This window comes from Rhincodon typus, chromosome 9 (genome assembly GCF_021869965.1).
Source record: "Rhincodon typus isolate 14 chromosome 9, sRhiTyp1.1, whole genome shotgun sequence".
In the NCBI taxonomy this organism is placed as follows: Eukaryota; Metazoa; Chordata; class Chondrichthyes; order Orectolobiformes; family Rhincodontidae; genus Rhincodon; species Rhincodon typus.
This window is the reverse complement of record NC_063340.1, coordinates 82,102,666-82,128,149: the sequence shown is the minus strand read 5'-3', so window position 1 is coordinate 82,128,149 and position 25,484 is coordinate 82,102,666. Positions and strand designations below refer to the sequence as shown.

Here is a 25,484-nt window from a genome sequence, read left to right as displayed (position 1 = left end):
GATGAAGGGTCTAGGCCCGAAACATCAGCCTCTCTGCTCCTATGATGCTGCTTGGCCCGCTGTGTTCATCCAGCCCTGCACCTTGTTGTCTCTCATGTGATAACAAGGCCTGGTGTGTGGCGTAGGGGGCTGGGGCATGGGAGAGTTAACCCCACACACTAGGCCTTGTTACCACATAGCCTGCCATTACACACCCCTTGTTGTTAGTCACTAACAGTCTCCATTAACAACTATTTACCTTCCCAGTCTGATCATGAGCAACTCCTTTGTCTGTCCAACTGTCTTTCTCTCTCTTTGGGCCCTATCCTATCGTTTACCCCCTATCCCACCCACCTCCCTATTTTCTGCATATAAACTGACGTTTCCCCAGCCACCATCAGTTCTAAGGAAGGGTCACCAGACCCGAAACGTTAACTCTGTTTTTCCCTCACACATGCTGCCAGACCTGCTGGGCTTTTCCAGCAACTTTATTTTTGTTCCTGATTTACAGCATCCGCAGTTCTTTCAGTTTTTATGAAGCTTTTAAGGGGTTGCAACAACAGAATGTGCATTTAATGTAGAGATAGTAGGAACTGCCGATGCTGGAGAATCTGAGATAACAAGGTGTAGAGCTGGATGAACACAGCAGGCCAAGCAGCATCACAAGAGCAGGAAAGCTGACGTTTCGAGTCTGGACCCTTCTTCACAAATGGGGGAGGGGAAGGGGATTCTGAAATAAATAGAGAGAGAGGGGGAGGTGGATGGAAGATGGATAAAGGAGCAGATAGGTGGAGAGGAGACGGACAGGTCAAGGAGGCAGGGATAGACCCAGTAAAGGTGAGTGTAGGTGGGGAGTTAGGGTGGGGGTTGGTCAGTCAAGGGAAGATGGACAGGTCAAGGGAGGCAGGGATGAGGTTGGTAGGTAGTAGATGGGGGTGGGGGTTGAGGTGGGAGGAGCGGATAGGTGGGAGAAAGGATGGACAGGTTAGGGAGGCGGGGACGAGTTGGGCTGGTTTTGGGATGCGGTCGGGGCGGGAAGATTTTGAAGCTTGTGAAGTCCATATTGATGCCATTGGGCTGCAGGGTTCCCAAGCGAAATATGAGGTGCTGTTCCTGCAACCTTCGGGTGGCATGGTTGTGGGACTGGAGGAGGCCCAGGATGGACATGTCATCCAAGGAGTGGGAGGGGGAGTTGAAGTGGTTCATGACTGGGAGGCACAGTCATTTGTCGCGAACTGAGCGTAGGTGTTACACAAAGCGGTCTCCAAGCCTCCGCTTGGTTTCCCCGATGTAGAGGAGGCCACACTGGGGACGGCGGATACAGTATACCACATAGCAGATGTGCAGGTGAACATCTGTTTGATGTGGAAGGTTTTCTTGGGGCCTGAGATGGTGGTGAGGTGGGAGGTGGGGGGGAAGGTGTAGCACTTCCTATGGTTGCAGGGAAAAGTGCCTGGGGTGGTGGGGCTGGTGGAGAGTGTGGAGTGGACAAGGGAGTCACAGAGAGAGTGGTCCCTCCGGAAGGCAGATAAGGGTGGGGAGGGAAAGATGTCCTTAGTAGTGGGGTCAGATTGCAGGTGGCGGAAGTGGCGGAGGATGATGCATTGGATCCGGAGGTTGGTTGGGTGGTACATGAGGACGAGGTGGATTCTGTTTTTGTTGTTATTGCAGGGAGGGGGTGTGAGGGATGAGTTGCGGGAAATGCGAGAGATACGATCGAGGGTGTTTTCAACCACTGTGGAGGGGAAGTTGCGATCCTTGAAATACGAGGACATCTGGGATGTCCGGGAGTGGAATGCCTCATCTCGGGGGCAGATGCGGCGGAGGCGAAGGAATTGGGAATAGGGGATGGCATTTTTGCAGGAAGGTGGGTGAGAGGAGGTGTATTCTAGGTAGCCGTGGGAATCGGTAGGCTTGAAATGGATATCGGTTTCCAGGTGGTTGCCAGAGATGGAAACAGAGGTCCAGGAAGGAGAGAGAGGTATCAGAGATGGTCCAGGTCAACGTAAGGTTGGGGTGGAAGGTGTTAGTGAACTGTTCGAGCTCCTCGTGGGAGCACAGGTTTCCGGGAGTGGAATGGGGATGGCATTTTTGCAGAAAGGTGAGTGAGACGAGGTGTATTCTAGGTAGCTGTGTGAGTCGGTAAGCATGTAATGTAGTTTGTTGATTGTTTGCAAACCTGATTAGGCACTTAAAAGATTTATTTATTTTGCACTGGAGTAGTTTCAATATACAGTATGAATCCAGATTTTTACTGGATTGTTAGAGTTTCAAGTTCCTTTCCACTGATTTTAAACTGTTCTTATTGCTATTGCATGGCTTCTAAAGACTATTTATGATAGTGCATACTGAGTGCATAGCTATGAAGGATACATGGGTTCATGGAGCTGGCATGGGGTAGCACGAGCAATCTGAAGGTGGCATAATGGGTGGGTGAGAGGTTAGCTTTATTGATCTTTGTTGAGAGGTGGGTCACTGCAATGAAAAACCAAGAACTACATCTGCAAGCACAATCTTCATGCACACCATCACAACTCACAAACCGCACTGAGAGCCACTGTGGCGCTTTGCATGGCCCACCAGGAGAGGGGTCACTGTTGAAACTGATCAGGGACCACAAGGCACTCTCAGGGGCTCACGCAGCTGTGATTAAATAACTGGGATGTAAACTGGTAGATTTTTGGGTATTTTTAACATTTATCACAGTATGTGGGTTTCACCAGATAGGCCAGCATTTATTCCCCATCGCTGATTGCTCCTGAGCACATGATGGTTAGCCACCTTCTTGAATCACTGCAGTCCAATACGATGCAAGTACACCCACAACAAACAGACTTCCATAATTTTGACCCAGGATCAGGGAAGAAACAGTGATATAATTCCAAATCATAATGGTATTAGACTTTAGGGGGGACTTTAACATGTTGGTGACCCAATGTTGTTAGAGGAACCCTGATGAGTTGCTGCAGTCACCTTACAGACTGTAATTACTACCGATACTAAGGTAGTAGATGGGGTACCAATCAAATGGCTGCTTTGTTCTGAATGGCATTGAGATTCTTGAGAGTCGTTGGAACTGCACACATCCACAGAATTCCTAGCCTCTGACCTACTCTTGTTGACAGTGTGTGTAGTATTTATATGGCTGGTTCAGTTCATAGAGTCATAGAGCATGGAAACAGACCTTTCGAGCCAACTTGTCCACACCAATCAGGTTTCCTAAAGTGAACTAGTTCCATTTGCCTGCTTTGGCCCATATCCCTCTAACTATTTCCTGTCCATGTTACTATCCAAATGTCTTTTAAATGTTGTAATTATACCCATCTCTACCTCTTCCTCTGGCAGCTCATTCCATATAAGCACATCCTATGTGAAAAAGTTGCCCTCAGGTCTCTTTTAACTCTTTCCGCTCTCATGTTAAACCAATGCCCTCTGATTTTGGACTCCCCTTACCTTGTGGAAAAGGCCGTGGCCTTTATATATGCCCCTCATGATTTTATAAACTCTATAAGATACCCCTCAGCCTCCTACGCTCCAGGGGAAAATCTCCCAGCCTATTCGGCCTCTCCTTATAACTCATATCCCCCGGTTTTGGTAACATCCTTGTAAAACTTTTTCGCATCCTTCCCAGTTTAATAATATCCCTCCTATAGCAGGGCGACCAGAATTGTACACAGTGCTCCAAATATGGCCTTATCAACGTCCTATACAGCCATTACATGGTTCCAACTTGGGTACTCAATGTTCTGACGGATGAAGGCAAGTGTACCAAATGCCTTCTTCGCCACCATGTCTACCTGTGACAGCACTTCCAAGGAACTATGTAGCTGCACCGCTAGGTCCCTCTGTTCAACAACATTCCCCACGGCCTTACCAGTAACTGTGCAAGTCCTGCTCCAGTTTGTCTTACCAACATGTAACTCCTCTCATTTATCTAAATTAAACTCCATCTGCCTTTCCTCAGCCCACTGGCCCAGTTGATCAAGATCCTGTTATACTCTTAGATAATCTTCTTCACTGTCCACTTTACCACCAATTTTGATGTCATCTGCAAATTTGCAAATGATGCAGAGAGTGGGGATAAAAGGGTCTTTCTCAGGATGGCAGCCAGTCACAAGTGGTGTTCCGGTGTTGAGACCACAACTTTTCACTTTATACATTAATGATCTAGATGAAGGAACTGTGGGCATTCTGACTAAGTTTGCAGATGATACAAAGATAGGTGGAGGGACAGGTAGTATTGAGGAGGTGGGGAGGCTGCAGAAGGATTTGGACAGGTTAGGAGAGTGGGCAAAGAAGTGGCAGATGGAGTACAACGTTGGAAAGAGTGAGGTCATGCACTTTGGTAAGAAGAATAAAAGCATGGACTATTTTCTAAATGGGGAGGAAATTCAGAAGTCTGAAGTGCAAAGAGACTTGGGAGTTCTAGTCCAGGATTTTCTCAGGGTAAACTTGCAGGTTGAGTCAGTAGTCGGGAAGGCAAATGCAATGTTGGCATTTATTTCGAGAGGACTTGAATATAAAAGCAGGGATGTACTATTGAGGCTTTATAAGGCTCTGGTCTGGCCACATTTGGAGTATCGCATTCAGTTTTGGGCCCCATATCTCAGGAAGGATGTACTGGCCCTTGAGCGGATTCAGAGGAGGTTCACGAGAATGGTCCCAAGAATGGAAAGCTTAACATATGAGGAACGTTTGAGGACTCTGGGACTATACTCATTGGAGGTTAGAAGGATGAGGGGGAATCTAATTGAAACTTTCAGAATACTGAATGGTCTGGACAGAGTGGATATTGGGAAGATGCTTCCATTGGTAGGAGAGACTAGGGCCCAAGGGCACAGCCTTAGAGTAAAGGGAAGACCTTTTAGAACAGAGATAAGGAGAAACTTCTTCAGCCAGAGAGTGGTGAATCTATGGAGTTTACTGCCACAGAAGGCTGTGGAGGCCAGGGCATTGAGTACATTTAAGACTGAGATAGATAGGTTCTTGATTATCAAGGGGATCAAGGGTTATGGGGTGAAAGCAGGAGAATGGGGTTGAGGAACTTATCAGCCATGATTGAATGGCGGAGCAGACTCGATGGGCCGAATGGCCTAAATTCTGCTCTTATGTCTTATGCCTCCTATATTCTTATCTAAATCAATTACATAAATGACAAACAACAGCGGACCCAGCACCAATCCTTGTGGCACATGGCTGGTCACAGTCTCCAGTCTAAACAACAACCTTCTACCACCACCGTTTGTCTCCTAGCATCAAGCCAATTTTGTATCCACTTGGCTAGATCTCCCTGAATCCCACATGATCTAACCTTAAAATCAGTCTACCATGCGGAACCTTGATCGAAGACCTTGCTAAAGTCTATGTAGGCAACGTTTACCGCTCGGTCTTCATCTATCATCTTGGTCACCTCTTCAAAACACTCAATCAAATTTGTGAGACATGATTTCCCATGCACAATGCCAAGCTGACTATCCATAATCAGTCCTTACCTTTCCAAATGCTTGGAGATCCTGTCTCTCAGTATGCCCTCCAACAACACTGACATCAGGCTCACCAGTCTATAGTTCCCTAGCTTTTCCTCGCAGTCTTTCTTAAATAATGGTACAACATTAGCCACCCTCCAGTCTTCCGGCACCTCACCTGTGGCTATTGATGACACAAATAACTCTGCTAGGGGCCCCACAATTTCTTCCCTAGTTTCCCACAATGTCCTGGGTTACACTTGATCAGGTCCAGAGATTAATCTACCATTACGCATTTTAAGACCTCCAGCACTTCCTTTTCTCTAACGTGGACTCATTTTTAAGACATCGCTATTTATTTCCTCATGTTATCTAGCTTCCATGTCTTTCTCCACAGTAAATACTGACATGAAATATTCATTTAGGATCTCACCCATTTCCTGCAGTTCTACAAGTAGAAAGCCTTGTTGTTCTTTAAGGGGCTCTATTCGCTCCTTAGTTATCCCTTGCCCTTAATATATTTGTAGAATCTATTTGCATTCTCCTTAACCTTATTTGCCTAAGCTGTCTTATGTCTCCTTTTTGCTCTCCTAATTTCCCTCTTAAGTGTACTCCTACACTCCCTACACTTCTCAAGGGATTCACTTGATCTCACCTACCTCTACCTGACATATGCCTCCTTATTCTTCTTTACCAGAGCCTCAATATCTCCAGACATCCAGTGTTCCCTACTCCTATCAGCCTTGTCCTTCACACTAACAGGAACAGAAACAGACCCTTCAGCCAAACCAGTCCATGCCGAACATAATCCCAAACTAAACTAGTCCCACCTTCCTGCTCCAGGCCGGTATCCGTCTAAATCTTTCCTATTCATATATCCATCCAGATGTCTTTTAGATGTTGTAATTGTACCCGCATCCGCCACTTCATCCAGAAGTTCCTTCCACACGTGAACCACCCACTGTGTAAAAAATTTGCATCTTATGTCTTTTTTAAATCTCTCTCCTCTCACCTTAAAAATGTGTCTCCTAGTCTTGAAATTCCCCATCTTAGGGAAAATACAACTACCATCAACTCAATCTATATCTCTCATTATATTATGAACTCCTATCAGGTCACCTCTCAGCCTCCTATGCTCTAGTGAAAAAAGTCCCAGCTTATCCAGCCTCTCCTTGTCCCTGAACTCTCGTTACCTTGCTTTCGAAGGCTTCCCATTTGCCAAATGCCCCTTCACCTGCAAACAGTCTGGTCCTTTTGAAACTTCCTGTCCAGTACCATCAAAATTGGCCTTGCCCCAATTCAGAACTTGAACTTGAAAAGACCTATCTTTTTGCATAACTATTTTAAAACTAGACCCAAAGTGCTCCCGCACTAACACGTCAGTCACTTGCCCTACGCTCCATGACAAGGTCGAGTTTTGCCCTTTCTCTAGTTGGGCCATCTATAGATTGATTGAATAAGTTCTTTTAAACACACTTAACAAATTCCTCTCCATCCAAGCCCTTAAAGCTATGGCAAACCCAGTCTATGTTCAGTAAGTTAAAATCCCCTACTATTACAACTCTATTATTCTTACAGCTCCCTACAAATTTGCTCCTCAATCTGCCACTGTCTATTGGTGCAGGGGGTGCTGTAGTACAATCCCATTAAAATTATAACCCCCTTCTTATTTCTCCATATAGCTTTGCTGGACGATCTCCCAGGAATATCTTAAGTACTGCAAAAATGCCACGCCTCCTCCCCTCTTGAGTCCACTTCTATCTTTCCTGAAGCATCTGTAGTCCGGAACATTGAGCTGCCAGTCCTGACCCTCCCTCAGCCATGTTTCTGTAATAGCTATGATATCCCAATCCCATGTTACCATCCATTCCCTGAAGTCATCTGCCCTATCTGTCAGGTCTCTGGCATTGAACTAAGTGCTGTTTATTCATCAGCCTTCCCCCGTTCTCTGTACTCTTGCCTGCCTTGTCTATTTAACTTGCTCTCTTTAACTTCTGTACTAGCCTCAACCTTCTACCTTGTCTCACTACTGTTAGGTCCCACACCCCCCTGCTAATTCAGTTTCTGGTGAATGGGCAGAGAGTAAATGCTTCCAATGGATTAATCCTGGCCATGATCATCCCCTTTCTTGCACTCAGTCCACTTTCTAGGCATGAAGCATCCAACTCAAATGATCACTTGCTCTTCCGCATGGTGTCTGCCTCCAAGGGGCTGGCAGCCTCTTTATACTTTAGATGGTGGGTGAAATGAAAGATGGGGCATTTGGTGAGGGAGCTGCCTCATCAGCACAAAGATATCAGAAATGCCATAAAATTACCAAATGAGAGCTTAACAAACATAATTAGTTGCCCAAAACTCCATGCAGCAGTCAGTTGACCCTATTCCCAAGCTACCACTAGGGAAGTCCCTGGTAACAAGGATATGTTGGGAAGCCAGTCTGATATGGCTTCACCTTTATTTTCCCAATGTGTTCCCCACCCAGTCCCCGGCCTGCACACTACAGTGGAAGGAAAATTCCATTCATTAACTCTCATTCCATCTCTACATATGCTGCCTGATCTGCTGAGTATTTCTGCTTTTAGGATCTTCTGTTTTGAGAAAACCAAAGTGACCAATAAGTGGAATGTGATCAGTAAGATGCAGGAAAACTGCAATCTTTCTTTCCTGGTACAATTAACACAAGGGTAAAAAAAATGAAGCAATAGGAAAATAATTACAGCTGGATTGAGGTCAGACGTACACACAACCTAATGATGGAGTGGCAGAAGGAAGAAGCCAAGGTCATACAAGTGGAAACTTCAATCTTTAAATATGAACGTCCCTGAGTTTGAATGTTTCTTTCATTAAGTGATTTTTCTAAAAAAAACTTTAAATAGATATTACATGTATCAAGGGCTGTAACATTTTTCAGGAAAATAAATTCATGTAAAAATTGTACAACAATAGATAATATATGATGTTCTTACAGGAGAAGGCTTTTCAGCTTTTTTATTCAGCTCTGCAGAAACTGCTTTTTCAGGATCAACCACCCAAATTCTCAGTTCCTAAATAACAAACAATGGCCAAATGACTATCAGCATATCAGGTAAAAACTTAAAAATGTTTTAAAGAAATTTGAATGCAGGTGAAATATCAACATTTTTAACCCTTTTTAGTTACTTACATCCTTCTGCACAGATCTGTAAAGGAGTTCAAACTTCTCTTCATTTTCATCTTCATATTCATATGTTAAACTGGTCAATCAAGCAAAAGCAAATATTAGAATCATATTTTGTTATTACTCCATTTTGCTTGAAATATAAGCATTCAAAAAAGACGTGACTGGATGCCACAAATAAAAAAAAAACTAGTCACTGTTATTGATTATAAAGCCAATTTTGCTCTCTTAGATGCATAAATGGTGATATAAAGTCATATAACAAATCATTCAATTGAAACCTATATGCAAAAGTATAACTTGATGAAATGACATTGGCACATTCAACATATAGAGTGCTAGGCTGCATACTCATGTCTGATTATATATATGATGGAGATTCCATGCTGAGAAGTTATGAAGTGGATTCTTAGTGACCTACCCCACAGAAGGAAAATATTCAATGGACAAGACAACCTGGGCCTCCATGCAGTATTTAGTTACAGCACAATGTCAGTTGACGCAAGGAAAATGGAATATATACAAATATGAACATACAAATTAGGAGCAGAAGTAGATGATCAGAAGCAAATAATGCATAACTGAAACAGTCAGTCATTTTTTTTGTTTGAAGAGGGGATTTCCTTTCTTTGTTTCACTCAGTAAGTGCTTTTACAACTCACTGGGGTAGCATCCTGCAAATCAAGCCCTGTTATTCCTGGAATCATCATAAAAATTACAGATTTTATAAAGTCCTCAAAGTTCCCCAACTTACCTGATTTTCACACCCAAGTTCATAGAAAGCACAGAGCAAGTTTCTGTGCTGAACAAGAATTACTATTTCTTACAAGTAACTACAGGTAGACACTTATAAACTAGTGGCATAAGCACTACTAATTAAAATTATAACCCCTTATAAACTCATCCTTACACAGAAACAAACAGGTAAAACAGATTATAGAGAGTAAAAGCTAGAAAGTCGCTTCAGCAGTCCTTCCTGGATCTATTGCTGAGATGATCTTTATGACTCTATTGCTGACCAGCACATTGCTTCAAAAGCTTCCACTAGTTGGTAAGTGACTGAGGTGGGCTACTTCACTTCTAAAGGTCCCTGACTTATTAGTTAAACATCACAGTTTACAACAACTGGTGCAGGAAAGATAAACCATATTTCTTCAAATTTAAAGTTAGTTTTGACTGCAGAGAACAGAGCGTCTGCTCCTGAGCTGGGGAAAATCTCAATTCTTGTCTTTCTCTGTAACTTGTTCCAAACTCCAAGCTGTACAGTTACCTGAGAACCAATCACACAGTTGTTTGCAGGCAAATGGTTTCTGTCATTAGATAACTGGTCCAGAGACCAATCAACTTCCTATTGCCAACTAGAGCTGCATCTGTACAGCCCCTTCACTCTAAATCATCTACAACTCAGACTTCAATTACTGATTGTTCAAACAGTTGTTTATACAATGCCTGGCAAGGGCAGAATACATAGAAACATAGAAAATGGGTGCAGGAGTAGACCATTCGGTCCTTCAAGCATGCTTCAATACTCAATATGATCATGGTTGATCATCTAACTCAGTCACCTTTCTCCCCATATTCTATGATCCTTTCTGCCCTAGGAGGTATAGCTAACTCCTTCAATATTTTGACCTCAACCACTTTCCATGGCAGAGAACTCCACAGGCTCACCACTCTCTGAATGAAGAAATCTTTCCTCATCTTAGTCCTGAACATCCTAGCCCGTATCATTAAATTATGACCTCAGATTCTAGACTCCCCAAATATCAGGAACATTCTCCCTGTGTTTACCTGTTAGAATTGTACTGATTTCTACGAGATCCCCTCTCATTCGTCTTAGCAGCAAGCAATGTAATCCTATCCTTGTAGGACTTATACAGTAAATAGTAAGGTCCTGAGGAGTGTTTTGGACCAGTGGGACTTAGGAGTATAAGTACATAGTTCGTTGAAAGCGGCGTCACAGGTAGACAGGGTAGTTAAAAAAACCATTTAGCGTGCTGGCCTTCATCTGTCAAGGCACTGAGTAATGTTAGGCTACAGCTGTATAAATCGATGGTGAGACTGCACTCGGACTATTGTGCACAGTCTTGGTCACCCTGTTATAAGAAAGATATAGTTAAACTGGAAAGTGTGAAAAGAAGATTTATGAGGATGTTGCCAGGACTAGTAGGCTTGAGTTATAGGGAGAGGTTAGCCAGAATAGGACTTTATTCCTTAGGAGAATGAGGGGTGACCTTATTGAGGTGTATAAATCATGAGGGGCATAGATAGGATGAATGCATACAATCTTTTTCCCAGGGATGCGGAATTGAAAACTAGAGGGCATAGGTTTAAGGTGAGAGGGGAAAGATTTAAGGAGGACCTGAGGAGCAACTTCTTCACACAGAGAGTGGTGTGTATAAGGAATGGGCTGCCAGAGAAAGTGGTTGAGGCAAGTACAATAGCAACATTTAAAAAAACATTTGGATAGGTATATGGATGGGAAGGGTTTAGAGGGATATGGACCAAATGTAGGCAATTGGAACTAGCTGAGTGGGCACCATGGTCAGCATGGACCAGTTTAGGCCAAAGGGCTTGTTTCCATGCTGTATTACACAATGATTCTACTCTCTATCTGATTCAGACTCTCTTCCATACATTAGTCCTGCCATCTCAGGAATCAGTCTTTGCTGCATTCCCTCCATAGCCAGAACATCCTTCCTCAGGTAAGGTGCTAGGTTACTTGCTTTCATAACGTACAGCCACCCTTTCAAACACAGGTTTCAAAACAGTTCTCGTTTCACTCAACAATTTCAGAAAAATACAAAAAATACATGTTTTTTACAGTGTAGCTAACAAACTTTGAAAAGCATCTAATGGTAAAGAGAATGAAACATATGCCAAACAGTATACACTTACAGGAGATCTATTCTAATTGAGTCAGTTATGCAAGTTCTCCAAACACTTATGCACCCACCCCATTTTCTGTTCTCTTTTCTGTGACCAACTGCCATTTCTTTGGGAAAGCGCAAGCAATTGATGCAGCAATGACACAGGAATGTAATAACTCTATATCACTATTTCCACAGTGTCTGTCAAGACAGAGTTGCATTAAAGCAAAACACCAGCATCCATGCTCACAATACCGTAGATGATCCAACAGAAGGCCATGGATTGGGCAGTGATTGATGCTAATATATTAATGTGCTGGATAGCTGCTGGGCGTTGGATGACAGCTGGTGGTGAAAGAGGTTGTGCAGGTCAAAATGGCAGTTATGCATTAGGGAATACTTTTCAAAAGCACACAACTACAATATAATTTGATTTCTAGGCTTTTAACAGCAGTGTGACAACCTGTTGCAAGTGGTGGTGGCCTCACTGACTTTTGAATGGCTGGGACACAGAAAGTCAATTGGATAGAGACACGAATTCTCATGTGCTCACAGCAAAGATTGCAAAGGGGCTGGACTACAAAATAAGTCTTACCATAATTATATAGAGCTTGGCTAGACCACACCCAGACCACTGTGACCACCTTTGATCTGTCTTGGGTTTTCACCGAACTAGAATTTGAAAGCCCTTTGAAATTGGTGTGTGGGTCCCAATTTCAGGATTACACACACTATTCCAATGGCTCCTGATTGTCATCTGTGCCTTTTGAAGGTGTGGGTTGGATTGAGTTATGAACACGTATCTGGTATTCCCAACCTGGCCAACCGCATTTCGAGAACAGGCAATGTCCTAACCTTCTGCAAGTTTCATGCAGCTGGGCCATTGTCTAAATTGTCATGGTTCACATAAAACATAAATAGACTATGAGAAATTGGAAAATAAACTGTTGGATACTTCTGATTTGAAGAGGTTTTATCATGTGATTTCTTGGAGACAAAAAAGTCTAAGGGGCTGAACAGTAGCAGAAATCAGCTGTGTTAATTTTGATGAGTTTCATAGAGGGACCTAATTGTAGGGGAGGACAGTGTGAAACGGGCTGGTAGGCTAGAGGAGGTGAATGTTAGTAAGGAAGATGTACTAGGCATTTTGAGGAACTTGAAGATAGATAAATCTACCAAGGCCTGATGGGATTTATCCAAGGATTCTATGGGAAGCGAGGGAAGAGATCGCAGGGCTTTTGCCGATCATCTTTTCATCCTCACTGTCCACGGGTATAGTGCCGGAAGACTGGAGAGTGGTAAACGTCATTCCCTTCTTCAAAAAAGGGAATAGGGATAACCCCGGAAAATTACAGGCCAGTTAGTCTTACTTCAGTGGTGGACAAATTATTGGAAAGGGCCCCGAGAGATAGGATTTATGATCACTTGGATAGGCACAGTTGATTCATGATAATCAGCATGGATTTATGAGGGGTAGATCATGCCTCACAAACCTTATTGAATTCTTTGAAGAGGTGACCAAACACATGGATGAAGGTAGAGCAGTGGGTGTGGTATACATGGATTTAAGTAAGGCATTTGATAAGGTTCCCCATGGTAGGCTCATGCAGAAAATAAGGAGGCATGGGATGGGGGAAATGTGGCAGATTGGATTCAGAATTAGCTGACCCTTAGAAGACAAAGGGTGGTAGTGGACGGAAAGTATTCAACATGGTGCTCAGTTACGAGTGGTGTACCATAAGTATCAGTTCTGGGTCCTCTTCTATTTGTGACTTTTGCAAATGATTTGGATGTAGGAGTGGAAGGCTGGATTAGGAAGTTCGCGGACGATACGAAGGTGGGTCGAGTTGTGGATAGTGCAGAGGGCTGTTCTAGATTACAAAGGGACATTGATAGGATGCAGAGCTGGGCTGAGAAGTGGCAGATGGAGTTTAACCCTGAAAAGTGTGAGGTGATTCATTTTGGAACGAGAAACTTGAAAGCAGAATACAGGATTAACGGAAAGATTCTTGGCAGTGTGGAGGAGCAGAGGGATCTTGGGGTTCATGCCCACAGTTCCCTGAAAGCTGCCACCCAAGTGGATACAGTTATTAAGAAGGCGCATGGTGTGTTAGCTTTCATTAATAGAGGGATTGAGTTCAAGAGCCGTGAAATTATGCTCCAGCTATACAAAACCCTGGTTCGACCACATCTGGAGTATTGTGTCCAGTTCTGGTCGCCTCATTACAAGAACGATGTGGAAGCGTTGGAAAAGGTGCACAGGAGATTTACCAGGATATTGCCTGTAATGGAGGGAAGGTCTTATGAGGAAAGGTTGAGAGAGCTAGGGCTTTTCTCTTTAGAACGACAAAGGATGAGAGGTGACTTGATAGAGGTGTACAAAATGATCAGAGGTACAGGTAGAGTGGACAGCCAGAGGCCTTTCCCTAGAGTGGAGGTAGCTATTACGAGGAGGCATAGTTTTAAAGTGAGTGGAGGTAGATATAGGGGAGACGTCAGAGGTAGGTTCTTTACTCAGAGAGTGATAGGGGCGTGGAATGCATTGCTGGAGCAGGTAGTGGAGACGGCCTCATTAGGGGCATTTAAGCGGCTATTGGATAGGCATATGGATGACAGTATAAGGTAGGGGTGGAGGTTAGATAGACCTTATTTTAGGGTAAAAGTTCGGCACAACATCGTGGGCTGAAGGGCCTGTACTGTGCTGTACTGTTCTATGTTCTATTCCAACCATGAGTCCTAGCGAAATTTCTCATTCTATTGTCTGAAACTCATTTTATTACCTATGCACCAGGCATCTATGGTCTCCTGCCCTCCCTATATTCCCTCTTACCAAGAGTGGAGGTACTCAGCATTGCCTGGACTTCCCAGCATCATCTTTAATGCCCAGCCATGCACCAGGTGAAGAAATGCCAGCGAGGAGTTGCCCTTTACTGTGCACATAGTGTGAGGGAAATCAAAAAGAAATGCCTCTCAGGTCATGTAAACACAGTTGACATTACATTACAAATACAATTGTACATTTGTAAATGTATTGTTATTTAAGAACCTTGCTGTGCAGGTTAGCCTTCTTAGCCTCATCCCATGTCTGAGCAAGTGTTATTCTCCCCCGAATTCTAAGTTTAGTCAACAGTTTAGCCATTGGCCCACACTGACCCCATCAAAACCAGGGTGTTTATGACCGATGACACCCCTCAACCCCAAGCAGTAACCAATATCCTCCGATGCACCTGTGTCTCTTCCTACTTTCTATGTTGTCTTTCCTTTACAATTAATGACCCCTTTGCATCCCAACATTCTGCCTCCAATCCCCACAATTGTCTTCCCCAACTTTCCAACTGTTGACAGATCAAACCCCAAATAATCTCTGTGCAGCTCCGTGACTGACTTATTGTGAATCACCCAACTAGTTACACTGGACCCGTAGATCTGATCGTGGCCCACCCTGATGTGTAACGCTACAGGCCCCTTACCCTGATCACTCTGAGTGGTCAACTGACCATGTCCAAGCACTTGGACTGTGTGCGGAAGGTAATAATGACTTACTGCATTGGGACCGACTAAACAAAGACCATTTTCATGATCTGACTGAGGACTACTCCCTATAGACTTTGAGACATTGATATTTGATTGAAGCATTTGCAGTATATTTGCCACTGCTATTTGCTACTGGCACACACTGCAGGTGTGAGATAAATGTCCCATGGTGGCATACAGCAACATGTCCACCCCATTAACTGATTACTGTTGACACAAAGACAAGCTGCCTGGCTTTCTGTCTATGTTAAATAGCAAAGTAAAGCTCGCTTTAGTTGAGGGAGCAAAGCACAAAAAGGGAAAGCAAGCAAGAAGCTCTGGATGTAGTCTTGTTCAATCTGTGAATTGGATGCCTGTCCCTGTGCCCTTCCTGGCAGGAGCATTATAAATGAAAGGTGCCAATGCATTCAAAAGTACAGCACAGACGTGGAGAATGGTATCTTAAATGGATTGAATATGAGTCATGAGGGTGTGATGAGACTGGTACATGTTCAATGTCAACATTATTGGATGGGAGGGTGCAGGCAGTCAGGATCCATGGAATGTGCCCTGAGGTGCTGAAGGCTGCTGTCCAAGAAGAGGCCCAGAGGAGCAAATAGTGAGCTGAAATCACTAAATACCCACTCTGGCTTTCCTGTCAGGAATTGTCGCCACCTATCCTATATCTGGCAGGTGGGAGAATGGGAAATTGAATACAGGTGAAGTGAGATTAGTTAATCATGTAATGCTAATTCATGCAAATGATTGCAAGTTGACTACTCCATGCTCATTAATGAGATTCTTGCTTGCCGTTCAAAATGCGGTTAAAGAATCAGACTTTTATCTCTCACCAGGAATTTAATTTCTGATAATCTCATCCTATTTTCTCAACTGACTTGCCAATTCCCATGCTGTTCAGGTGCTTAGAAGGTCCTGCCCACAAGACCAGTAAACTGTGAATTATCTTCTGCTTAGTGGGAAAGGAATATAACCTGGTATTGTGTGATTTCTGACTGGGAAAGGAAATACTTTGTGGAAAATTTGGAGTCTAGTAAAATGCTTAAGATGTGGATTTTACAGCCCTTAATTGCTGGACAAATAGACTTGGGAAAAATTCTATCTGTACTGTTTGTCACATAACAACAGCCGCTGACATCAGGTTGCTGTTGGTTTTCACAGGGCCTGAGATAAGAGTTTTTGAAGAAACCTGCAGCAGAAGGCAATTCTCTCAGTCAGCAAGAGACAGACTTGAAATCAAAACTAGCTAAAAGTTCTCTCTCAGTGAAGTAGTTTGAAAACTTGATAAAATTTCAATAATCAGAATTCATAACTGTTTCCCTCCTGAATCTCAAAGCTGGTCTGAAAACCTTTTGTCATTCTGTGACTGTCAGCAATTTAATCTTGTCAACAGGGAATGCAAAGAACCGCAAGAACTCAAACAGCTGCATCTTCTGAATCCGTACCCTTGACTTACAAAGGTGTTGCTCCTTCATTTTGCCTTTTTATCCCCCAAACTCGTGATATCACTACAAAACCGTGTTGTCTTCACTTGTGAATGAATACGTGTGATTGGGATTAAGAGGATAGATTTTAATTTGGGGGAGTAGGTTGATTAATAATCCATTTTGACATTTGTAGAAAGAATAATTTTACTAAAAAGGTAAAAGATATTTTTGTGCTCATTGAAGCAACCCAGAGAAAGTCTCTTTTGTTCTGGATAATAGAATTGGCCATTTTAGTGAATAAATAAGACATTTACACTTTTGATATGGCTCATGGAGTAAGTGGGGCTTGATTACAAGCACACGCTTCCCATCAAAGTTGTAACAACAACACTTCAGAGGTATCTAGATCATGGTTTGCATCAGGGAACTTTTTGAAAAGCAAATCCACAAGTTCTTACACATAACCTTTTACGAGGCTTTGGCACTACCATGTCCACTCACCCACGAAACGTTACGTGGAGATGCCGGTGTTGGACTGGGGTGGACAAAGTCAAAAATTACACGACACCAGGTTATGGTCCAACAGGTTTATTTGAAAGCACAAGCTTTTGAAAGCTTGTGTTTTCAAATAAACCTGTTGGACTATAACCTGGTGTTGTGTGATTTTTGGCATTGTTCACTATACATTGTATAGAAGCTCTGAATCCTGAAGTGACAATTTGATGTTTCTAACTCTTATGTAAATAAATATTATCAGTGGGGGAGGGGGTGGATACTTGTGGATGTGTTGCCAATCATGTGGACTGCTTTGTACTGGATGGTGTCAAACTTCTTAAGTGTTGTAGGAGCTGAATGCATCCAAGCATGTGGGTAGCATTCTATCACACTCCGGACGCATGCCTTGGAGATGGTGGACAGGCTTTAGAGAATCAGGAGGGCAGTTACATGCTGCAGAATTCCTAGCCTCTGACCTGCTCTTCTAGTCACTGTATTTATATGGCAAGTCCAGTTGAGTTTCTGGTCAATGGTAAACCCCAGGATGTTGATAGTGGGTATTCACTGATGGTAACACCATTGAATGTTAGGGGACAGTAGTTACATTATCTCTTAAGGGAGATGGTCATTGTATGGCATTTGCATGGCACAAATGTTACTTGTCACATATCAGCCCTATTTCCAGGGCTCATTGCATTTAAACATGGACTGCTTCAGTATCTGAAGAGTTGCAAATGATGCTGAATTTTGTGCAATCATCAGCAAACATCCCCACTTTCTGACCTTATGATGGAGGGCAGGTCTTTGATAAAACAGTTGAAGATGTTTGGGTGCAGGACATTAGCCTGAGGAACACCTGCAGAGATTTTCTGGAGCTGAGATGACTGACCTCCAACAACTATCTTCCTCGGTGCCAAGCATGACTGCAACCAGGAGAGAGTTTGCCCCCTGATTCCTATTGATTCCAGTTTTGCTTGATGCCATACTCATCAAATGTGGCCTTGATGTCAAGGGTTGTCATTCTCATATAACCTGTAGAATTTAGTTATTGTGCAATTTTCCAAGTTTTCAGGTAGATGCCAGTATTGTAGTTGTACTGCAACAGTTAGCTAGGAGCGTGGCAGTTTGAGAGCAAAGGTCTTCAGTACTATTGCCAGAATGTTGTTAGGGCCCATAGCTACGGCATTTCTTGATATCATGTAAAGTAAATCAAATTGACTGACAACTGGCATCTGTGAGGCTGGCGACCAATGAAGAAGGCAGAGACAAATCATCCACTGGCCACTTCTGGCTGAAGAGTGCTGCAAATGCCTCAGCTTATCTTTTGCATTATTGAGATTTTCCCAACAGTAGTTTCATAGTCGGTGTTTTTTTTTTAAATTCAAAGTTCGCTATCTGCCTCCTCTTGTTGGAAAACTGTCTAATTAAACCTAGTCAAAGCAGCTGGAGTTCCCTAATTGTGTTAATACTTCAGCTTGATGATTCAACCAAATCCTGCATCATCTACAACAAAGTCAATAATGTAACAGAGACACACTCCTAACCAATTCCTCTCTGAAAATTTGTACTGTTTGAATTGGTAGTCAGATTTCTTTCCAAATTAGATATGTTAAAAATATACCAGCAGGTTCCTTTAATGCCCAGAGCTTAAAAGATATCAACCTTTGTCACACTGAATGGTTATTTCCATTCCCAAGCAATTCCATTCAAGCTAAACATTGTGTCTAGTGACTTTCAAGGGATGATGAACCAAGCAGCCAGCGCTCCTAATTGTGTAGTTTATGTTAATAATATACTGGATTACACTGATACTTGGGGATATTTGAAACAATTGGAAGTTTTGCTTTGGAAATTACAATCAGTTGATTTGGAGGTAAACCTGGCCAAAAGTAAATTTGCAAAGGTGAGAGTAAATAGCCTACAGCATGTAGTTGAGCAAGGACAAAAGTTGCCAAGAACAAAAAACATTCAAACATTGGTGGAGTTTCACAAGAAATGATGAGTTTTTGGGCACTTGAAGGTTTTATCTCAATTACTGAGGTGATGAGGAACTTCTTCAGCCAGAGGGTGGTTAATCTGTAGAAGTCATTGCCGCAGAGGGCTGTGGAGGCCAATTCGTTGAGGGTGTTTAGAACTGAGATAGATAGATTCTTCATTAGTAAGGGGAGAAGACAGGAGAATGGGGTTGAGAAAGCATCAGCCATGATCAAATGGTACAGCAAACTCCACGGGCCAAATGAGCCTAATTCTGCTCCAATACCTTTTGGTCTTATGGTCTACATTTCTATCAAATTTCAGCCCAACAGCTGCTCCACTGACAGATCCACTCCAAAAGAATGCTAAGATAGTGTGCTCAGGGAAGTGCCAGGCATCTTTTGAGAAGTTGAATGCCACTTTGATCAATAAGCCAGTGTTGACTGCATCAAATTTCATTAAGTCCTTCAAGGTAGTGATTCATGCTAGTGATTTAGAAATTGGGACAGGTTTTTTTAAAGTCCCTCACAGATGTAGGTGCCACCAGTTGGGCCAGGATTTACTGCCCATCCCTAATTGCGCAGAGGGTAGTTAAGTGTCAACAACATTGTTGTAGGTCTGGAGCCACATTTAGGCCAGACTGGATAAAGATGGCCGATATCCTTCTAAAAAAGGACATCAGCAAACCAAATAGTTCTTATGATAATCACATGAGAAAAGTTACTAAAATAGTTTCATAAAATTATCCATCTCATATCTACTTAAACTGATATAATACCAACCTATTATAATCCACTTCCATCTATTATTCTTGATATTACCTATTCAATTCGCAAGTAACAAACATATTCCAATTTCTCACCTAATTTCTTAAGTCTCAACAACACAAGCTGACTGAGCAAAAGATCTTTAAACAGAAATGTCAACTCAATAACTTATTTTTACTGTTAACAATTACCTCTCAGGATTTGGTAGTTTCACCATATACCAGACAAAGTTGAATAAAGCAGCTCCTAACTTAAAGTTACGTGGAGCATCTTCTATCGTCTATAAAAAAGCAACAGCATTTTCAAGTCAAAATCTGCAGTATGAAATAGAACATGGACAGAAAATGATTAGTCTCTGAAATTAAACTGAAGAAGAAGCCATTAGCTGCATTATACTAATCCCACTCTTACCAGGTTGTCTGCCAGTATACTGAAGATTAAATGTGCTTTACACTAAAAATACTTCAAAAAAGCATCAACCCATACGATTTTGGATAGAGATCACAACCTATCAATTTTCGATACTACCATTACAGAGAAGATGGAGCAAAATTTGAACAAACTTAACCCACTTGCAGCAAATGAACCAGAGGTAACTGATTAATTTAGCATTGGCATTAACATTCAGCTTCAGATTTTCCTAACACTCTCAAATTGCGAATGTTGTGGTACGATCTGAAAGACACAAAAACAGAAATTGCTGGCAAAACTCAGCAGATCTGGCAGCATCTGTGTAGAGAATACAGAGTTAAGGTCTCGAGTCCTGTGATGATCTTTCTTCAGAACTATTATAGTATGACATAATCTATTTGATTACAATCTTCCAATCATTGTTAAGTACAGCTTACGTACCACCGACACTGTTAATTTGTATGTCACATTGTTCATTTGAGTAGCAGAATGTTTTTTTGGCTTTATAACAGCATCATTTTAGAGAAAAATACCATTCATACTGCTATTAACAAATACTTCATTGCCAACAATCAGTGGATCATATCAAACAGTACATCCCTTTGTTCGCAATAGGCAGAGCCCTGATTGCATCAACCGGCTCACGCTTGCAAAGCTCAGAAAAAACGTCTAATGTTAGATGTGATTCCATAATGGCACTTGCTGAGTTTGCAAATAACGACACGAACAACTAATTTAAGATTATTTGTTGAGTTTGCTGTTTGGCTCACTTTCACTTGCTGCAAGTTACATTTATTCATATTCAGGAGCATGTTCTCTCCAGAAAAATGGAACATGTCCAATCATTTTACCATTTTTGAATTCTACAACAGAGTGGGAACAAAAGTTCTGTGGTACATTCTCCACTGCAAAGCCTTGACCAGAGTTAACTTGTCAATCAATCTGCACTTTTTTTTTCCATACAGTATAAATTGGAACTAGCATTTTGAAATTGAAATTTGGGATTTTTGCACTTGTACTAAGGAATGCTGGATGAAAAGCTCCGAAAAGCAAGTCTTTTTTTTTCAACAATCCTCAAGTTTATCAAATGCGCTTTGGAAGTTCATATACTACGACAACTGTTTTACCCTTATCAACCCTCTCAGTTACCTGTCTCCAATGTAGCTAAGTTTCATCAGTTTCCATAGAATGGCTAGCTTTTCTTATGCACTGAATGCTATCAATATGGCTGAATCCATAATATTCACAGAGTCATAAAAGCAAAGCTCTGGGTTTAGTGGTTGTCACAAGGTGAGCCAGGTGCAGAATATGAGACAAAAAAAATACTGTAGACGCTGGAATCCAAGGTAGACTAACAGGAGGCTGGAAGACCACAGCAGGACAGGCAGCATCTGGAGGAAAGGAGCAGTCAATGTTCGGGTATTACCCTTCCTTAGCCCTGGTCCTGAGAAGGGTAGTACCTGAAACATTGACTGCTCCTTTCCTCCAGATGCTGCCTGGCCTGCTGTGTTCTTCCAGCCTCCTGTTGTCTACCTCACAGAATATGAGTTCCCTCATTGAGGTAGTTAATCTGTTGGAAAGGCTGTATTGGTTGCTTTAGGAACTCTGACTCAGAATTGATGAGCTAGAGTCTGAACTTCGAACACTGCAACATATCAGGGAGGGGAGAGTTACCCAGATGCTGTGTTTCAGGAGAAACTCCTTAGATTAAGTACCTCAAACTTGGTCAGTGCTGAGGAACAGGACGGTGTGACAATGAGTGAGACAGGTACAGGGATCTGGGAGGTAGTGCTGAAGGAGGCTTAACTCTTGAGCTTGTCTAACAGATTCTTGCTCTGTGTGTGGATGAGAGTTGGGAGGTCACCATGGCTCAGGGAGCCATTCAGGAGGGAGAAGAAAAAGAGAAATATAGTTGTAATTGGGGATAGTATAATCAGGGGAACAGACACTGTTCTCTGCAGGCAGGATTGAGAGTCCCGATGGCTGTGTCGCCTGTCAGATGCCTGTGTTCAGAACATTTCATCTGGGCTGCAGAGGAACTTGGAGTGGGAGGGGTAAGATCTAGTTAGCACAGTTCACATGGGTACCAACGATATTGGTATAAAGAGGAAAGAGGTGCTGCTAAGGGCATATGAGCAGCTTGGGGCTAAATTAAAAAGCAGAACCAAGAAGGTCATAATCTTCTGGTTACTACTTTAGCCACAAGCTAATTGGCACAGGGTCAAGATTACTGGTGAACATTGGTTCAAAAATTGGTAAGGGGGAAAAAGGAGCTATCTAACAGGTGTCTCCTGAAACACAGTATCTGGGTAACTCTCCCTCCTTGATGTGTTGCAGTGTTCAAAATCAGCCTCTAGCTCATGGGACATTGGCACCAGTACTGGAGAAGGAGGGTGCTGTTCCAACAGCAGGTATGATATTGAGAGCATCACAGAGACATGGCTGCTGCACTGGGATCATGGCTGGGAACTAAATATCCAGGGATACATGTCTTATCTAACAGAGGGGCAGATGGGGCAGGATTGCCTTAGCAATAAGAAAGAAATTAAATCAATAGCAACAAGTGACATACGACTGGGAAACATACAATCTGTGTGAATAGAGTTGAGGAAATGCGAAGGGAAAAAAGACCCTAACGGGAGCCTCCCAGCAACAGACATGATTTGGGACAGAAAATAAGTCAGGAGGTAGAAAAGGCACATAAGAAAGGCATTATTACAATAATCATTGGGGACTTCAATATGCATGCGGACTGGAAAAATCAAGTTGGTAGCAGATCCCAGGAAAAGGAATTTGTGGAATGTCTATGAGATTTTTGTTTGGAACAGTTTGTAGTACAGCCCAACAGGGAATAGGCAATTCATGATTTGGTATAACACGGTGCAGAGCTGGATGAACACAGCAGGCCAAGCAGCATCAGAGGAGCAGGAAGACTGACATTTCGGACCTAGACCCTTCTGGGTCTAGGTCCGAAACGTCAGCCTTCCTGCTCGGCCTGCTGTGTTCATCCAGCTCTACACGGTGTTATCTCAGATTCTCCAGCATCTGCAGTTCCTACTATCTCATGATTTGGTGATGTGTTTGAAGGCAGACTTGATAAGGGAGTTTAAACTGAAGGTACACCTAGGGGGAGCTGCCCATAATATGATAGAATTCAACCTGCAGTTTGAGAAGAAGTTTGAATCAGATGTAAAGGTACTAAAATATAGTAAAGTAACTAAAAAGACATGCGGGAGGAGCTGGGCAGAGAAGATTGGAAGGGGAGCTTCGCAGGGAAGACAGTGCAGCAGCAATGGCAGGAGTTTCTGGGGTAATTTGGGAGGCACAGCAAATATTCATCCCAAGGAAGAAAAAACACACTAAGGGGAGGACGAGGCAATCATGGCTGACAAGGGAAGTCAGGGCCAGCATAAAAGCAAACGAAAAAGCATACAATGTGGTGAAGATTAGTGGGAAGACAGAGGATTAGGAAGTCTTTAATTGATTTGATTTGATTTGATTTACTGCAGTTGCATATACCTAAGTACAGTGAAAAGCTTTGTTTTGTGAACAGTACAGGCAGATCATTTCAAACAAAGACATACAGATCATTAGGTGCTTAGACAGAGCGAGGCATATAGGTTACAACTGCACAGGAGGTATGCAAAGCAAAATCAACATTAGTAAGATCAACATTATTGGATGTAAGAATGTCCATTCAACAGTCCAAAAACAGCAGGGAAGAAGCTGCCCTTGAACCTGTTGGTGCATGTGTTCTAGCTTCTGTATCTTCTACCTGACAGAAGAGGTTGTACAAGAGCATTACTGAGGTGGGAGGGGTCTTTGGTGATGTTGGCAGCCTTTCTGCAGCAACAGGAAGTGTAAATGGAGTACACTGATGGGAGGTTAGCTTCCATGATGGTCTGGGCTGTGCACGCAACCTTCTGAAGTGTCTTACAGTCCTGGGCAGAGCAGCTGGTTAAAAACCAGCAGAGGATAACTACAAAAGCAATAAGGAGGGAGAAGATGAATTATGAGGATAAGCTAACAAGTAATATTAAAGAAATTGCAAAAGTTTGCTTAAGATATATAAAAGGTAAGAGAGAGATAAAAGTGAACATTGGACCACTAGAAAATGAGGCTGAAATGGCAGTAATGGGAAAGAAATATAGAGGAATTGAACAGGTATGCTGCATCGGTCTTGATACCAGAACTTCAAGAGAGTCAGGGGCAGAGGTGAGTGTAGAGGCCATCACTAAGGAGAAAGTCCTGGGGAAGCTGAAAGGTATGATGGTGGATAAATCACCCAAATCGCATGGACAACAAACCAGGGGTGAAGGAGATAACCAAGGAGATTGTGGGGACACTGGTGATGACCTTTCAGGGATCACTGGAGTCAGGCAGGATCCTAGAGGACTAGAAAGCGGCTAATATAACACCCCTGTTTAAGAAGGTAGGGAGGCAGACGATGGGAAATTATAGGTTGGTTAGCCTGACCACAATTGTTGGTAAGATTTTAGAGTTCATTATTAATAAGGATGAATTTGCAAATTGCTTGCAAGTGCATAGTAAAATAAGTGTTAGTCAGTGCGGCTTAATCAAGGGGAGACCACACCTGACAAATCAGTTAGAATTCAATGAGGAGGTAATGAGCAAATTAGACAAAGGACAGCCTTTGGACGTGATCTATTTGGATTTCCAAAAGGCCTTTGGCAAGGTGGTGCACATGAGGCTGCTAAATAAGAGAAGAGCCCATTGTGTTAGGGACAAGATACTAAAATGGAAAGAGAATTGGCTGACTGGCAGAAGGCAGATAGTAGGGATAAAGGGGTCTTTATAAGATTGGCAACTGGCAACTAGTGGACTTCCGAAGGGCTCAGTGTTAAGACCATAACTATTCACAAAATACATTAACAATCTGCAAGATACAATTGACAGCATCGTTGCTGAGTTTGCAGATGTCACAAAGATCGGTGGAGGGACAGGTAGTGTTGAGGAAGGAGGGTGGCTGAGGAGGACTTAGACAACTACGAGAGTGGACAAAGAAGTGGCAGCAGAATACAACGCAGTAAAGTGTGAGGTTATGCACTTTGGTAGGAAGGATAGAGGTGTAGACTATTTTTTAAATGGGGAAAGGCTTTGGAAATCTAAAGCACAAAGGGATTTGGGAGTCCTAGTTCAGGATTCTTTTAAAGTTAACATGCAAGTTTAGTTGGCAGATAGAAAGGTAAATGCACTGTTAGCATTCAATGCAAGAGGGCTAGAAAACAATGGCTGGGATGTACTGCTGAGGCTGTATAAATCTCTGGTCAGACCATGTTTGGAATGTTGTGAGCAGTTTTGGCCTAGTATCTGAGGAAGGACGTGCTGGCCTTGGAGGGATCCAGAGTGGTTCACAAGAATGATCCTGAGAATGAAGGACTTTTCAT

General features: G+C 42.8%; 1 protein-coding gene across 1 annotated transcript in view; it reads right to left on the bottom strand.

The window, feature by feature from the left end:
• LOC109917166 (cation channel sperm-associated auxiliary subunit epsilon) overlaps window positions 1-20,888 on the bottom strand; it is a 108,388-nt gene extending 87,500 nt beyond the window's left edge. Inside the window, exons 1-4 of the mRNA XM_048601374.1 lie at window positions 20,847-20,888; window positions 19,857-19,945; window positions 8,608-8,677; window positions 8,411-8,488 (exon numbers count right to left, since the gene is read on the bottom strand). Coding sequence (XP_048457331.1) covers window positions 8,411-8,488; window positions 8,608-8,677; window positions 19,857-19,945; window positions 20,847-20,888 — 279 coding nt within the window. The remainder of the gene's footprint in view (window positions 1-8,410; window positions 8,489-8,607; window positions 8,678-19,856; window positions 19,946-20,846) is intronic.
• Window positions 20,889-25,484: the final 4,596 nt, after the last annotated feature.